Source organism: Trichosurus vulpecula, chromosome 1 (genome assembly GCF_011100635.1).
Source record: "Trichosurus vulpecula isolate mTriVul1 chromosome 1, mTriVul1.pri, whole genome shotgun sequence".
NCBI classification, from domain to species: Eukaryota; Metazoa; Chordata; class Mammalia; order Diprotodontia; family Phalangeridae; genus Trichosurus; species Trichosurus vulpecula.
In genome coordinates this window covers 86053624-86071492 of record NC_050573.1, presented here as the reverse complement: position 1 = coordinate 86071492, position 17869 = coordinate 86053624, and the positions used below count along the sequence as shown (strand labels likewise).

At 42.3% G+C, this 17869-nt stretch overlaps 1 protein-coding gene across 1 annotated transcript; it reads right to left on the bottom strand.

The window, feature by feature from the left end:
* Window positions 1-1347: 1347 nt before the first annotated feature.
* Window positions 1348-16049, bottom strand: GML (glycosylphosphatidylinositol anchored molecule like). Its single transcript, XM_036759876.1, has 5 exons — window positions 15921-16049; window positions 13716-13824; window positions 12612-12713; window positions 9491-9768; window positions 1348-1527 (listed from the first exon to the last, which is right to left on the bottom strand). Exons 2-5 carry the CDS (start codon window positions 13792-13794, stop codon window positions 1501-1503), a joined length of 486 nt encoding a protein of 161 aa, XP_036615771.1. The 5' UTR covers window positions 13795-13824; window positions 15921-16049; the 3' UTR covers window positions 1348-1500.
* Window positions 16050-17869: the final 1820 nt, after the last annotated feature.

The following is a 17869-nucleotide window of genomic DNA, read 5'->3' as shown; positions in this document are numbered from 1 at the left end:
CTCAAGGAGCTCACAGTCTAGTAGGAACATGGAACATGGAAACAACCAGGTACAAACAAGATAAAATACTGAATAAATTGGAGATAATCTCAGGGGGAAAGCACTAAGGTTAAGGAGGACAGGGAAAGTCTTCTTGCGGAAGGTGGAACTTTAGCCAAAATTCAAAGGAAGTCAGGGAAGCCAATATATATACTTGTCTGTGTGTATATGTATACGTATACGTATACGTATACGTATACGTACATGTACATGTACATGTATACATATATGTGTGCATGTGTATATGTACGTATACATGGTGTGTACATGTGTGTATGTATGTGTACATATATGTATATGTATACTTGTCAAGAACTTTGCAGATGTTCTCTCATTTCATTCTCAATTGAGTAATTTAAAATTTGATTTTATATTGGGTTTGGTAGATTACTTGGGGTCAATTATTATAAATTATTGCATCGTAAATTATGATAACCATTATATATCATATATAATATGTAATACATTAGAGCACATTATATATTATTATATCATTATAAATTATATAAATGACCTGTCTTGAATAGTAACTGATGGACAATGATTATGTAACTATTATATTAATAATCATATTCTGGGCTCTGAATGTATCTAGCATAGGATGTCAAAATCGGGAGATGAATAAATGAAAAGATGTTTTGTTTTCCCCAGATCCAACCTCTTTGTTCTTAATGTTGTCCTTTTATGAATTAGACCTCCAATATGGAGAACACAGTGCTCTTCCTGTAACAACTGATTTTCTAAATATTTTAATTTGTCTGCCTTGGCATACCCAGAGTTAATTTGGTTTTGGTGAATGGTGCTTAGGCAATGGGAAATGGAAATCCCATCAGAGAGTGTCTTGGAGATGGTGCCATTTGAAAGGATTAGGAATATTTGGGGTGTGATCAAAATAGTTAGATAGCTTAATGGTACAGTTGGTGAACTATCCCAAGAAATCTGAATCATACTGCTATAGTCCATTTTAATACCTTCCATCATTTTCCTCCTAAAGTCCCACAGACTGTAAACTTGTTATCATTGACGTTTTATGTTGGGCCCTGGCCTAGCCCAGGCACTTGCCTGCTGGCCCCTCTCAGGATGATACAGGACATACCAATAGCGAAGTAATGAGCTGCAGAAGAATTCTGAGATAAATTTAAAAATTTACTCCAGGGACAAATTTTGTAACCTTTCATCTGGTTTGTTTTGATTTGCTGAAAACACAAAACCCCACATACAATCATTTATCAGAAGTCTCACCCAAGGCCATATTTTGAAAATGGTCAGGTGACTTAGGGACGGAGCACCTAAAATGATTCCATACTCAGTGATAATGTTTTTTTAATCCCTTAAGCAGTATATTTATTACATTTTATTTTATTCTTTTGGTAGAAGCTTCTTAAAGACAGATTTCTCCAGGCAGAGGAAGTGTCCAAGAGCCAATCAACTGCATGGGCTTCCGGAAAATACAGTCCAATGTCACAGGAGGCAGAGAGTCTTCCTAGCCTGGGAAGACACAGAATTCTTGTGAGGTTTGGATGAAAGAAGATAGGGCCTGACTGGAGAGCTTTTTTAACTAGTCTATGTCAGGAATGGAGAATGGGATATCCCACACACCAGCAGCAGAAACAAACATAGGGGGTACTTTGTATGGAAAATGACCATGAGTGCGGGTAAGGCCTTTTTCTTTTGACTTTTCTCTACTTACGGACAGAGTTCATCTGGGCTTTTCACAGTAGCCCCAAACTGGAAACTGAGTAGGTTCCCATGTATTGGGAAATAGCTGAAGAGATGATGGTATACAAATATAATGGAATACTTTTGTTGCCATAAGAAATGTCAAAATGGACAGTTTCAGAGGAAACCTTTGGGGGGGACTTTTGTAAACCAATGCAGATTGAAGAGAGCAGAGCTGGGAGAATAGTATACAATGACAACATTCTTTTAAAATCTTTTTAACTTGAAAGATGTTAAAACTCTGGTCAATGTAATAGTAAACTACCATGTCCTGCTAGAAGGGTGATAGATTTAAAGTGCAGAATTAAAACCTTGTGCTTGGATATGACCAGTGTGGGAATTTGGTTGTTTTTTTTTTTTTTTACTGCACATATTAATTATGAAAGTTTTCATTTCTTTATTTTTTAAAAAATTGTTCAATGGAAGGGAGAACCAGCGACAGGAATAAGAAACGTCTGGCCAATCAAACAAATAATGAATGAATAATGAATAATTTTTTTAAATAAATGAATAATGTTTTGAACAGTCCAGTTAGGTAGAGAGTGAAATAAACCCATTCCTCAGACACCAATACTTAACTCTCCCCTTCTCTATTTTATTACCACCTGACCAAAAGGTTGGTGTTTTTACTCCTAAGTGTTTTCCTTATCTTTTAAATTGCCTATTTATTGTTTAGATACTCTATCTCTCTTTGCCCAGATTAACAGAAGAATAAATAGAATACTCAAATAATCCTATCTTAGAAAAAGATATTGAACAATCTATCAATGAGCTCTCTAAGAAAAAATCCCCATTACCAATTGGATTCACAAGTGAATTCTACCAAACATTTAAAGAACAACTAAGTACAATAAATTATTTGGAAAAATAGCAAAGAAAGAGTCTTTTCACATTCTTTTTACAACACAAATATGGTGCTGATACCTAAACCAGGAAGAGCAAAAACAGAGAAAGAAAATTGTAGACCAATTTCCTTAATGAAAATTGATGCTAAAATTTCAAATAAAGTACTAACAAGGAGATTACAGCAATATATCACAATGATCATAAACCATGACTAGGTACGTTTTATACCAGGAACGTAGGGCTAGTTGAATATTAGGAAAACCATCAGTATAATTGACTATATCAATAGCAAAACCAACAAAAATTATATGATTATCTTAATAGATGCAGAAAAAGCTTTTTACAAAATCCAACGCTCGTTCCTATTAAAAACATTGGAAAGCATAGGAATAAATGAGCTTTCCTTAAAATGATTAGTAATCAGCAAGCATTATCTGAAATGGAGATAAACTAGAAGTCATTCTAATAAGATCAAGGGTCAAACAAAGATGCTCATTATCACCACTCTTGTTCAGTAGTGTTCTAGAAATGCTAACTATAGCAATAAGAGAAGAAAAAAATTGAAGAAATTAGGATAGGCAATGAGGAAACAAAACAATAAACTAAAAACTAGTTAAGCTAATTAAAAACTTTAGCAACATCACAGGATATAAAATAAACCAACATAAATTCTATATATTACCAACAAACTCCAGCAGGAAGAGATAGAGAAATTCCATTTAAAATAACTGTAGACAGTATAAAATACTAGGGAGTCTACCTGTCAAAACAAACCCAGGAACTATATGAACACAAATAGTCAGATATAAGCAACTGGAGAAATAGTAATCACTCATGGGTAGACCGAGCCAATATAATAAAAATGACAATTATACCTCAATTAATTTACTTGTTGAGTGACATATCAATCACATTACCAAAAAAAAATTGTTTTATGGGGTTAGGAAAAATAGTAACAAAATTTATCTAGAAGAACAAAAGGTCAAGAATATCAAGGGAATAAATGAAAAAAAAATTTGGCTTAGCACTACCAGATCTCAAACTATATTACAAAACAGCCATCATCAAAACAATCTGACACTATCTAAGAAACAGAGTGGTAGATTAGGGAATATATTAGATATACAATACACAGTGGTAGATGACCATAGTAATCCAGTGTTTGACAAGCCCAAAGGTCCAAGATTTTGGGACAAGAAATCACTATTTGCCAAAAATTGCTGGGGAAAGTGAAAAGGAGTTTAGTAGATACAAGGTATAAACCAAAATATCTTACATTGTATGTCAATATAAGGTACATGATTTAGACATATAAGGTAATATCATAAGCAAATTAGGAGAGCATGGAATATTTTACTGGTCAGATTGATGGATAAGGGAAGAATTTATGAGCTAACAAGAGATAGAAAGAATTATGAGATGTAAAATGGAAAATTTTGATTATGTAAAATTAGAAAGGTTTTGCACAAACAAAACCAATGCAACCAATATTAAAAGGAAAACAGAAAACTAGGGGAATTTTTTTGCAGCAAGTCTCTCTGATAAAGCCCTCATTTCTCAAATATATAGAGAACTGAATCAAATTTATAAGGATTTGAGTTATTCCCCAATTGATAAGTGGTCAAAGTTTATGAACAAGAAGTTTTCAGACAAAGAAATCAAAGCTAGCTATAGTCATTTGAAAAAAAATGCTCTAAATCATTATTGATTAGAGAAATGCAAATTAAAACAACTCTGAAGTACCACCTCACACCTATCAGATTGGCTAATATGACAGAAAAGGAAAATAATAAATGTTGAAGGGGAGGTGGAAAAATAGAGACACTAATGCACTGTTAGTGAAGTTGTGAACTAATCCAACCATTCTAGAGAGCAATTTGGAACTATTCCCAAAGGGCTATAAAACTGTGCATACCCTTTGATCCAGCAATACCACTACTAAGTCTGTACCCCAAAGAGTCAAAGAAAAAAGAAAAGGACTTATATGTACAAAAATATTTATAGCAATTCTTTTATGGTAGCAAAGAATTGGAAATTATGGGGATGCCCATCAGTTGGGGAATGGATGTACAAGTTGTGATATATGATTGCGATGGAGTACTATTGTGCTATAAGAAGTGATAAGCAAGATGTTCTCAGAAAAACCTGGGAAGACTTGTATGAACTGATGCAAAATGAAGTGAGCAGAACCAGAATATTGTACACAGTAACAGCAATATTGTAGGATAATCAACTGTGAACGACTTAGCTATTCTTAGCAATACAATCATCTCAGACAATTCCAAATGACTTGTGTTGAAAAATGCTATCCACCTCAAGAGAAAGAACTGATGGAGTCCAAGTACAGATTAGAACATACTTTTTAAATTTTATTTATTTATCCTTGGGTTTTTTAATCTGTGTTTTCTCTTGTAATATGGCTAATATGGAAAGATTTTGAATGACTACACATGTATAATCTACATCAAATTGCTTGCCTTCTCAAGGAAAGGGGAGAGGAGAGAGGGAGAGAATATGAAATTCAAAATTAAAAAAACATTAAAAGTTTTTGTTTGCATGTAATTGAGAAAAAATAAAATAAAAATTAAATGTTAAAAAAAGAAATAAAGGTTGCCTCCATGTGATGAAAAAAAAAATAAAGGATTTGGTTTTTGGTTGGATTGATATTGCTTGACTGCATCCACTGGGTTCTAAAGTGTGAGAATTGATAGTGAATTATTCTAAGGAATGATGGCAGAGCCAGAATTACTAATTTTAATATTTCTAGCCCTAGGTTAGAACTGGGGAACCCATTGCATGCTCAAGGATAGAAACACTGTTCTTGAACCGAAAGGGAAAGGCAAAAATTGCAGACTGCCAACAAGAACAACTCAGACCTTAAGCCCCCTAGTGATCAGATGGGATATTACAGGGAGTTGAAAGGCTGAAAGCCCAGCTTGGGAAAATAACCAAAGATAGTTCAGAAAGAGCATTATCTCAAGTTTAAGTTATTCCAGACCCAGTGACTAGATCTTACTCTATATGATAGCTACCTTCCTGTATGTTTGTAGGAAGTATCAGTAGCCAACAAAGCAAACAAAAGGGTCACTCCAAGTACCCAATAGCAGCTACCATGTCCCTCCACCTACTACAATATTCTATTCTTCCCTTACTCCCTCAAATTCATTCTCCTATGACATGGTCTTAGGTCCAGATCATTGTCCTGATCAACCTCTTAAAATGCTCTACAATTTGCCAGTGTGTCTTCTAAAATCTGGAGATCAAATTAAATACAACACTCCAAATGAGAAATAATGGAGACAGATGACAATGGGTCTATAATAACAACCCTTTATATAGTACTTTAAGGTTTGCAAAGCATTTCACACATGCAATCTCATTTGGACCTCATAAGAACCCTGAGAGGAAGGTGCTATTACTATCCTCCATTTTAACAGATGGGGAAACTAAGGCTGAGAGGTGTTAAGTCCAGCGTCCACTAGATAAAGACAGGACTCAAACTTGGGTCTTCCTCCCTTCAAGCCTCACCTGCTCCCTCTCCACATCACCGGCTAGCTGCCTGCCTATCACCTCTCTAGTCTTTTTTTTTTTAATTTATTTATCTTTGGTTTTCAACATTCACTTCCATAAGCTTTTGAGTTTTAAATTTTCTCCTCCTCCCTCTCCTCCCCCCTCCCCAAGATGGTGTGCAATCTGATATAGGCTCCACATATACATTAATATTAAACATCTTTTCACATTAGTCATGATTTAAAGAAGAATTAGATCCAATGGAAGGAACCAAGAGAAAGAACAAAGAAAACAACAACAAAGAGAGAAAATAGTCTGCTTCGATCTGCCTTCAGACTCCATAATTCTTTCTCTGCATGTGGATAACATTTTCCATCATGAGCCTTTTGGAGTTGTCGTAGATCCTTGCATTGCTAAGAAGAGCCAAGTCTATGAAAGTCAGTCATCACACAAGGTGGCTCTTACTGTGTACAATTTTCTCAGTCTTCAACCTTCTTGACCCCTTTGCTGCCTCTGGTAGTATTAATCACCCTCTTCTCCTCGAAACTCTCTTTACTCCAGGTCTTCATCACATCACTCCCTTTTGGTTCTTCTCCTACCTAGCCGACTGCTCCTTCTTAATCACCTTTGCTGTTGGGCAGCTAGGTGGTGTAGTGGTTGGAGCGGAGGGCCTGATTCAAGATCAACACTCCAGACCTGACCCAAATCCAACCTCAGACTCTTACTAGCTCTGTGACCCTGCACAAGTAACTTAATCCCTTTTTCCCTCAGATTCCTAATCTGTAAAAATGGAGGGGTTTGTTGTAAGGATCAAATGAGATTACAACACTTAGCACAGTGCCTGGCATATAGTAAACAACTATTTAAATGTAAACTCTATTTGCTGGATCTTCCTGCGGGTCACACCCACTAAACATGGACATCTCATAGTTATCCTAGACCCTCTTCTCTCTCCATACTGTCTTTCTTGGGGACCTCATCATCTCCCAAATACCTAATTATCATCTCTCCAATGATGATTGTCAGATCCACCTATCTAGCCCTAACTTTTCTCGTGACATCCAGTCTCACATCTCCAACTGTCTGAGACATTTCAAACTGCGTATCCCACACTCATCTTAAATTCAACATATCCAAAACTGAACTCATTATTTTTGCCTCAAAACCTCCCTTCTTCCTAACTTCCCTATTCCTTTCGAGGGTACCCCCATTCTCCCAGTAACCCAGGATCTCCACCTAGGTGTCATCTTCTACTCCTCTCTCTCTCTCGCTCTCCTTCTCTCTCTGTCTCTCTCTCTCCCTCTTTCTCTGTCTCTCTCTGTCTGTCTGTCTCTCTCTCTCTGTCTCTCTCTGTCTCTCTCTGTCTCTCTGTCTCTGTCTCTCTCTCTCTGTCTGTCTGTCTCTCTCTCTGTCTCTCTGTCTCTTTCTGTATCTCTGATTCTCGCTGTCTCTCTCTCTCTGTCTCTCTCTCTGTCTCTCTCTCTCTCATATTTAATCAGGGATAAAGTCCTGCTCTTTCTACCTTTATAACATGTCTCACATATGCTCTCTTTTTCCCATATGACACTGCAACCACCCTAGTGTTATCACCTTATAGCTGGATTTTTGCAATAGCCTGCTGGTTGGTGTTCATGCCTCAAATCTCTTCTCTCTCCAATCCATCCTCTTGTCTTTTTTAAAAAATGAAAAAACAAAAGATCTAACCACATCACCTCCCTATTCAATCATCTTCAGTGGCTCCCTATTACCCCCATGAGCAAATTTTTGGCTTTCAAAGTCCTTCATAACCTGCCCCTTTCCAACATTTTCAGTCTTCTTCCACCTTACCCTGCTTCCACTCACCCATACTCTGTGATCCGGTGATACTGACCTCCTCGTTGCTCCTCAAACTAGATACCCCATCTCCTGTCTCCAGGCATTTTCTCGAATTATCCCCCATGCCTGGAATGCTCTCCCTCCTTGTCTCTGCCTCCTAGCTCCCTTGGCTTCCTTCAGTTCTCATCTAAAATCCCAGCTTTTGCAAGAAATCCTTCTTAATCTCAGTCCCTTCCCTCTGAGATTACCTCCAATAGATCTTGTTTGGATATGGTTGTTTGTGTGTTGTCTCCACAAACAAATTGTGAGCTCATTGAAAGCAGGGACTGGTGTTTATTTTTCTTTGAATCCCCAAGGCTTAGCATAGTGCTTGCCTAGCACATAGTAGGTGCTTCTGGTTCTTTTCAGGTTCTTCAACTTCTGAAAAAGGCCTATTTGATGAATGAGCCTCACTCAAAGTGAGAACCTGAAAAGGCCTTAGCCTGAAAGGCCAGGGTCTCCCAATGCGTTCTAGGCCATCTCCAGTCATCCTGGTAAATATCAGGCCACTGAACCCAGATGGCTCTGAAGGAGAAAGTGAGGCTGGAGACCTTGCACAGCCCTCCCTCATTCAAATCAAAGTCAACTGCAAGTCATGTCATCATTTCCCTGATGTCATGGTCCTCTTTGAGAATGAAGAACAAACACAACACAGCAGGTGCTCACTAAATGCTACTGGATTGACTGACTAACTTGACTTCCTCTGGATTTTCTTCTTAACTTTGCCTCTTCGGGAAGTTTGGATAAAGACAAGAGAAGGACAGGGCTGGTGTCTCTCCCCTCAAAGCAGGGATTCTTCCCCCAGTAGCAATTATATGACTTCTCTTTGACTGAGAGCTCCCTGCAGGTGGAGGCCAACCCCTAGATTTAGAGTTGGAGGGGTTCATACAGATCATTGATTCCAATTTCCTCATTTTACCAGTGAGGAAACTGAGGTAAGGATAAGGGAAGTTATTTACCCAAGGTCTAACGGTGAATTAGTGGCATAGTTTGAACTTTAAGCCAAATCCTCTCGTTCTTTGGAATATCTCTCCCCCCAAAGAGAAAGGGCTCAATTCTAAACAAGGTCTCTGTGTTGAGTGTCAGAGGAGAGGGGCAAAGGAAAGCAATATAATACTAAACAGACAGGGTTCCTGCCCTAGAGAGCTTCTAGACCAGTGGGACACATCTCACACACAGAAAAGAGATGACAAACTGGAGTGAGGCGTATAAAAGAAGTAGAAGATAGGTAGGATTTTCTCAAGGAGACCTGATTTCAAACCAAAAACATTTCCCATTTATTAACTTTTGAGCAAAAGAATAGAGAAGAGCCCAAAGGCCTGGATGTTAGCATTTTGGGCCCCTATCAATGCCTCGATGGTGTGGGAATGGGCGTGGGAAGGGCGAGAGGGGAGAAGGCCACCAGATGAGTAGGGCTCATGACCTCTCCAATGGGGCATGGCCTAGCCGTTTCTAGAGACTGAGCATGGGGACCATTTCTAGGGCTTTGTGGGTTGGAGGATCCTTCGGATCACATACTAACCTGGAGTAGGGCAGTCAGGAAGCTTAGAAACATCACTAGCCCCGTGTTGCTGGCCCTCTGGCTGGCAGTGCCTTGCGCACTATATTGGCTATAGAGGTCTCCATCACCCTCTGAGGTGGAGGGGGTGCCAGCATTGCATAAATTCTCAGCACAACAACGGGCATAAACAAAAGCACGTGGACTTTCTTCCTCACGTGAGAATTTTTGGTAGTAGTAATCCAAAAATGGGCAGACCTTATGGCACTGTTTGGAAATAATCATGTGGCGATTGGTCAGTCCTGTGGGAAGAAGAAAGGAGAGGCAAATTTAAAAACAAACCAAAAAACCCGCTGCCCAATTGCCTGTGATGGTGATGATGATGCAGACGATGTGATAGGCAGCATGGAGGAGCAGAGAGTGGATCTGGAAGTCAGGATGGCCTGGGTTCGAATACTGCCTGTGAACCGCACTAGTTGTATGGCTGTGAGCGCTTAGGCTTTCAATGACCTCAGGAAACACTGTAAGACCAGAAGTTACAGGCCAGTTGCTAATCTGCATAATTGAAGGCACTTCGTACCCTAGGAGCGCCCTACATTCATGGAGTTATAGTTCTGGACCGTAATCATAAGAACGTGCTTCCTACCATACAATGCTGCTTCTCATTATCCACATTAACTTCAATAAGAATTTATTAAGCTTCTAACATGCACAAAGGATTGTACTAGATGCTAGGGATTCTTCAAATAGTGTATAGTCTGCCATGGGGTGAGAAGGGGACGTGCAATAATATCTCCCACTCCTTGCATGCGAACACACAGATGAACACAGAATCTAAAACCAGACAGAGCCTGTGTCCCAGAGGGCATCTGGTCCTACTCCTGAGTCTCCTCAGCATTACTGCTGACTTTAAGTGAGTGAGAAACCAGTACCTCCTGAAGCCTGTCATTTCACTAGGGATACCTTCCATTGTAAGGAAGTTTTTTTGTTTTGTTTTTTCTTATAATGAACTGAAATTTGCTCCCTGAAACCAGCTCATGGATCCTAACCCTGTTCTCTGTGGTCAAGCAGAATGCTAATCTCTCTTCTACGTGACAGACTTTCAAATACTTGTAAATAATTATGCTGCACCCCCTCCCCCAAAAAAAACCTCTTTTCTCCTAGCTGTCTCATTCTTTTGACTCTCCACAAGGCTGGGCGATTCAGAGGGAAAGCAAGATGGAACGGAATCTAAGACTTGTATGGTAGTAATACAGAGAAAGCTCTCAGATTCCCTTTGTTTCTTCAATCAGTTTTTGTATATGATATAGCCTCTAGTCCCATCACCATCCTGGTCACCCTGCCCTACTTTGTCAACATCCTTACAAGAATGAGGTTGAAATGGAAGGTAATTTCAGAGAAGAAATTGGAAAGCATGGGGTGGGGGTGGTGGAGAGAGGAGTGGTAAAAGGTGAGGTAGAGGGATGACCAGGAACATGCTTCCTCCTAAGGTATGTTTGAAGGAACAACAAATAGGCTTGGCTAGCCAGATCACAGAGTCAATGGAAGGTAGTAAAGTATCGTTTGGCTAGTTAGTTGTCCTTCATTTTCAAATAGGACGTTGCTACGTTGGAGTCAAAGTACAGTGTGTCCGACTATGGCTGATCAGACCAATATGACCTCAGAATGCTCCACCACAGGTTGGGCACAAATAGTCCGTATTAACATTTGAGGTGGAGAAAGTATAAAAAGACTGGAAAGTAGGAAGGGGCCAAGCTGAAGGGCTTTAGATGTCGAGCAGAGGACTTTAGATTTGATATTGGGAATCACAGGGAGCCGCTGGAGTTACTAGCAAGGGGACATGGTCACACCCGAACTTTAGGAAAATCATTATGGCAGCTTAGTGGAAGACAGATGGAGCAGGGGGAGGCTTGAGGCAAGAAGTTCAATTAGAAAGCTGTTGTAATTAATTGTCTCAACTGAGACAATGGACTAGGTGTCTGAGTTGAGAGAAAGGACATATATGAGAGATGTTTGGAGGGTAGAAACAAGATCTGACTCTTTGTTGGATATGTGAGTGACAGTGAGACGTCAAAGATGACACCAATATTGTGAGCGTGGATCACTAAAAAATACGGTGATGTCTCTGACATGACAGGGAAGTCAGGAAGAAGGGAGGGTCTAGGAAGTAATACAATGAGTTTGGTTTTGTTGCCTATAGGATATCCACTTCAAGGCATCCCAAAAACCGCTGGTGATGGGCCTGGGCCTCAGAGGAGAGACTAGATCTGGGAATCAACCACATAGAAGTAATTAACTGAACTCATGGGAGTTGATGAACCCAACGAGTGAGAGACTGTGGAAGGAGAAGAGAAGAGGGCCCAAGAAGAGGCTTGAACAGTTCAGTTGGACATCTGACCAGGAGAAATTTCACCTTGTAAGCCCTGGATGAGACAGCTTGTGTGTTATAATTTCACAGTGGGTGAAAGAGTTGCAAAGACACAGATTTCAGCTTGACGTAAGGATGCAGTTGTTCCAAAGTTGAACAGCGTGCTTTGAGTGACAGCTTGCTCCCGTTTGCTGGAGATTTTCAAGGAGAGCCTGGATGACCATGTATTCAAGGTACTGAAGAGGGGATCGGTGCTGGACCGGAGGACCCTTACTAGAACTCTTCCTCTCCTCTTCCATTTTGCATGTTTTCTCCCCTATTAGAATATGATATCTCTGAGGGCAGGGACTGTTTTAGCTCTTCTTTGTATCCTCTGGCCCTTAATACAATTCCCAGAATATAGTAGATCCTTAATGGGTGCTTATTGACTCACTGACCGACAGAATCAAACAGTGCTCTGTATACAATCAGATGGCAATTAATGCTTGTTGAATGCATGAATGAATATGAATGAATGGAGTACAGAGTCTCAGTGCAAGTGTGTCACACACTCAGAAGAGTTGGAAACATGGGGTTAGAGGAAATGGTCAGCGCTTCACCTATCCCACTCCTCAAAATTTTCTCCGTTCCCCAGCACTATCAAGGGCTGAGTTACTTGCAGCTCAAAGGGAGGTCCCTGACCTAAGCCCATGTCCCCGCTTAATTAAATCCATGAACCTGCCCCAAGTCCTTCTCCCATCACTTAGGAAAGGAGAGATTAAGGGGAAACAAACTTACTAGTACCCACGGTGATGCAGAATGCATCTCCTGCATTGCACCTCTCTGGATTCTTGCAGGCAAAGTTATTGATCTCCTCACACACGTGACACATCAGAAATACTGTTTAGAGGAAGAGATAAAGACCGTCAGGGGAACATGATGACACTCCCACAAATGTTTCCCAACCTCTCCCCGACCTGAGATCTGTGCCTCCTAACTTCTCCTTCCCCTGATGTCTGTTCCATAGATTTGAATCTCAAAACCTCAGAGCTGGATCAGATGCCTAACCCACCCCTGACCAGGGATCTGCTCTGTCCTATCCAAAGCAGTAATTAAACTCATTCACTTCCTGCTAAAGCAGTGCCTTCAGACTGGTGATAGCCCTCCTTAAAGAGGCTTTTCCTTATAGAGAGATATCATCTGCCTCTCCTCCACCTTCATCCATCACTTCTGGCTTAGCTTAGCTCCTAGGAGTCAAGCAGAAAAGTTAATCTCACTTTTACAGGACGTCGGCCAAATGCTTGAAGAGACACGGCCTGTCTCCCTCAGTCATATCTTCTTTACTTCTTAGCTTTCAAGGCTCTTCCAAAACTTGTCTAATTCTAACCTTTACAGTCTTCTTACTCCCTATACCCTCTGGCCACTCCTGGCATTACCCTCCTGGCTATTCCTCACCCATGATGCACCATCTCCCATCCATGGACACCCAATGAGCCGCATTTCAAGAGGATCGTATGATCTGGAGCTAGAAATTATCTAGTCCAACCCACTCATTTTACAGTGGAAGAAACTGAGGCCTGAAGAGGTTTAGCAGCTTGCCCGGAGCCACGCAGCCAGTTAGCAGCAGAGCCAGGAGTTGAGCCCAGGTCTTCTAACACCAAATCTACCACCATTTCACCTACATCAGGCCGTCTCTCCTACACACTCCTTCTCTTGACCCTCAACAAACCCCATGTTCACTGACCAGCCTCCTAAAATAGCCTATACCAACAGGGACCAGTTAGGACAAGCAAGATCTGCTAGTCCCCTCACTAGCCCCATTCTGCCCTCCTGCCCCCTTGGGGGTCCCATTCTTGTAAACCTCATCTCGTAGTTGGGACACTTAGAGCAATGAGGCCTCACTTTGTTTGCCGGTCAGGGTGTTGTTTGCATGGAGCATGGGCCATGCCAGGCACAGCAGGAGCCCGAGGACCAACTTCATTTCTTCCAGCAGTGCAGCGTCGCACCTGCCCTGCAAGGAGAACCAGATTGATACTCTGTGAGGGTTTGACTTACCAGCCAGCATGGCCAGCTTAACTTCAGCCGTTCTATTTCACCCCATCCCGTACAAATAAGATATCTTAGGCTGGCACATAGTAGGTACCTGTTCCTTTCCCCTTCCCCTTGTCCTGTCCCCATGTCATCCCATCCCCATGCCATCCCATAAGCTTCGACTTATCTAACTTTAACTTAACTATTTAAGTGCCTGCGAGTACTCGCCCCCCATAGGGGTTGGGGCTCCATCAATACGTATGGCAGAGGTCCCGTCCTCGAGCAGCCCACGATGTAATTACATGGTGGCAGAGGGGCGGCATAACGGGACAACATATGCCGCGTGTCCACAGAAAGCTGTCATACAGAGTGGGATTGGAGGATGTTTTTAGAGGTAGGAGAGATCTTAGAGAAGGGCTCTTTGGCATCTGCTGAAATCTATGGATCCCCTTCTCGGAGTGAGGTTTTAAAATGCATAAAATACAGGATTACAAAGGAAACCAATTCTAGTGAAACACAATCATCAAAATATTCTTTTAAAATTTCATGGATCCCAGCTTAAGAACACTCGCCTTAGAGATCACGTAAATCTACAATCCCCACTTTATAGATGAGCAAACCAAGGCCCAGGCAGAGGGGGAATGCCCCACCCAAGTCAAAGTTGAGATTCAAATCCAGGTTTTCTGGGTGACTTAAGGGCAAAGACAGAGCCAAGCAGAGCACTATGAGAGGTTTAAGGAGGGGGCGCCACCCTCTCGGAGTAGCCGAGCTAAGCCTTGGGAAGCAGCGTGTGAAGGCACAGAGCCTGGCCCTCTGACGGTGACTCTTCCTTGGGAGAAGACGACTTTCTTCTTTCCTGACAGAGGCTGGCACTGCCCGCTCCCTCCACCCCAGGCGGAGGTTTTCCTGAGTACAGACCTTGTCTCACCTCACAAAGGAGAGGACCTGAAAGGGGGAGAGCTAGCTGTTTGCCCCTCCCGGGTTGGGAGCAGGCGTCACAGTCTGCCCAGGGACCCTGGCCATAGGACCTTGGGATCAAGAGCTGGGAGGGACATTTTACAGATGAGGAAACTGAGGCTCAGACTCAGAGTAAGAGACTTGCCCAAGATCGCAGGGAAGCATGGATCAAGAAACACTTACAAGCAGCATGGTAAAGTGGGAAAGACCCCTTTAGGTGGAGTCAGTGAACCTAGATTCGAACCTTGGCTTTGCATCTCACTACCCATGTGACTTTGGTCAAGGCACTTGACCTCTTTCTGGGTCTCTGTTTCCTCCTCTGTAAAAGGAGAAAGTTGGAGTGGATGACCTCCAATCAATCCATCAGTAAGCATTTATTAAGCATGTATTATATGCCAGACACTGGGGATCCAAAGGCAGAACTAAATTCTTCCACCAAAGTTGTCAACAAGCATTTATTAAGCACCTACTATGTGCCAGGCACCAGGAATACAAAGGCAGGAACTAAACAGTTCCTCCACTGGAGTTGTCAACAAGCATTTATGAAGCACCCACTATGTGCCAGGCACCAGGAATACAAAGGCAGGAACTAAACAGTTCCTCCACTGGAGTTGTCAACAAGCATTTATGAAGCACCCACTATGTGCCAGGCACCAGGAATACAAAGGCAGGAACTAAACAGTTCCTCCACTGGAGTTGTCAACAAGTATTTATGAAGCACCTACTGTGTGCCACGGCCTGCACCAAGCGCTGGGGACTTGCATTCCATGGAGGAGACCACACGGACACATACAAGTGTATGCAAAATTTATACTAAATAACTAAAGACAAGAGGATTGAGGAGGATGGGAGGCTCTAGCGGGTGGGGGAGGGGAATCAGGGAAGGCATCATGTAGGAAGCGGCCCTCGAGCTGAGCCTTATTCAGAGAAGTCTGTCAGGGCCCGGAGTCACACCGAGGTCCTTCACCTCCAAAGCCAGGCCCCGGACAGCAGGCTACAAGTCCAGAGGCCTTCCAGGGTGGCCTTGGCCCAGCTCTGTCCAGGTCCCTCCATGTGACCTGGCCTGGGGGTGGGCCCGGGGTCTGGGCTGGGGGAGTCCTGGCCCTGGGGAGCACTTACCTGGGCGGGGGGAGGGGTCTGGCTAGCCAAATTCTCCCCAGCTCCCTCTTCCTGTCCTCCTCTCCCTCCGCACGGCTTCTAGAAAGATCCTGCCAAGTCCAGTCTCAGCAGGCTTTCTGTCTCTGCTCCTCTGCCTGGGGCCAGCAGGGGGCAGAAGAGGGAGGACAGGGAAGATTCCAGCAAGAATCCAGGCTTCAGAGCTGGCAGGGGCGGGGGAGGGCCTCTGGTCCCGCCCCCTCCCTCTTCAGGCCCAGAGAGGGGGAGGGGATTGCCCATGTCACCCAGCCAGGAAATGAGAGGCACTCTGACTCCCTGGTCCAAAAGCAAACACTTATTAAGTGCCTCCACCCCTTCCAAAAGCATTTATTAACGCACCTCTAGTCCATTAGCAAGCATTTATTAAGTACCTACTGGGTACTGGGCGCTGCTTTCCGTGCCAGGGATATAAGTACAGAATGAAACAATCCCTCCTTCCACCAAGGGTTTATAAGATTGATGCCTAAATTATGGAGGTCCTAGTGCCTGCTTCAAGGCCCAGGATCTTGCCTTCCTTCATGAATGTGGAATCCCAGTCCTCAATGATTCTTTTAGCAGCTCACAGAGTCATAGTCTCAACACTGGAAGGGCCCTAGGAGATGATCCATTATAGGCTTAAAGAGGGGAAGCAATTGTTCCAAGGTCGTGCAGGGAATGAGTGGCAGAGCAGGGATTCCAGCTCGGGTCATCGACCTCCAAATCCCCAGCTCTTTCCACCACACCAGGTTGTGAGCTCTTGTCCTTGTTAGAGGATTATTATTATTATTATATTAAATTCATCCCAGTGTTAAGATCTTACAGCATCCTAATCCAGTCTTTCAAAGAGTTAACCACCCCTCTGAGCTTCATGTTGTGTGAGGTAGTGAGAGAATAAAGTGTGAAGACTTCACAGGGTATATGTGTGTGTGTGTGTGTGTGTGTGTGTGTGTGTGTGTGTGTGTATATACATATATATATATATATATATACGTATTATTAATGTTTGAGAATCAATATTTAGAGAAAAGGGAAATGGGATACATTTGAGTCTTTGGGAATCTGATTATTTAGCCTTTAGGAATGTCTTTCTCCCCGTTCTTCTTTAGATTTGTAGATGTCACCCCAGCTGTGAATAGAATACAAGATTGTGAAAGCTTCCCTATGAATAACTCAGGCAAGGTGATACTCAAATAGTACAAATACTCAAATAGTACAAATTTAGTTAGGATGTGGACCTCACTAGGCCTAAGTTTAATTTTCCTGTAAATCATATGATTTCGGGGAAATCAGGTGATATTCCCCTCTCCCCCTCCCCTAGCCTACTCACAAACCGCCATCTTAACATTAAAGTTTCCTTATAAGGTAATTCTGTAGTTTCTGTGCTGGTATTGGGTAAAACTTATTCTTGGTTAGATTGTGAGGCCACCAGTCCCCGCAAATGGGGACAGGGGTCCAGCCTCTGGGGTGGGATTTCTTAGAATTGTTTGTACAAGGATATATATCCCCTTGCTTGCCTTCTCCCCCTTGCCTCTCTTCACTACCATCTCCGCCCTGGTAGTAGGAGATGCCCAATTCTCGCGAGACTTGATCAAATAAAGCTTCTGTTTTGTTTCTACCTTGAAAAAGCCGAGTCACCTCTGTTTTTTTATTTGAGTCAGTGGTCTGTTGTCCCACACAATGTCATTTGCGGGTTGAGTAAGTGTAGTATTTAAGCCCTCATCTCAATCATGGATCAAACTTGAACAGAAAAGGGTGAAGAACAGAGCCCTGGGGCACTCCACTATTGATAGCTGCTCTTTGGATGGAGCGATGGACAAGCACCCATAGGTCTCAGTGACCATCCAGTTTATCCCATGTCTGTGAAGGAAGTTCCTCTACCACCCTCGGTCAGGTCTGAAGTGATCTAACCGTACTGTCATCTAGTCCAGCAATCT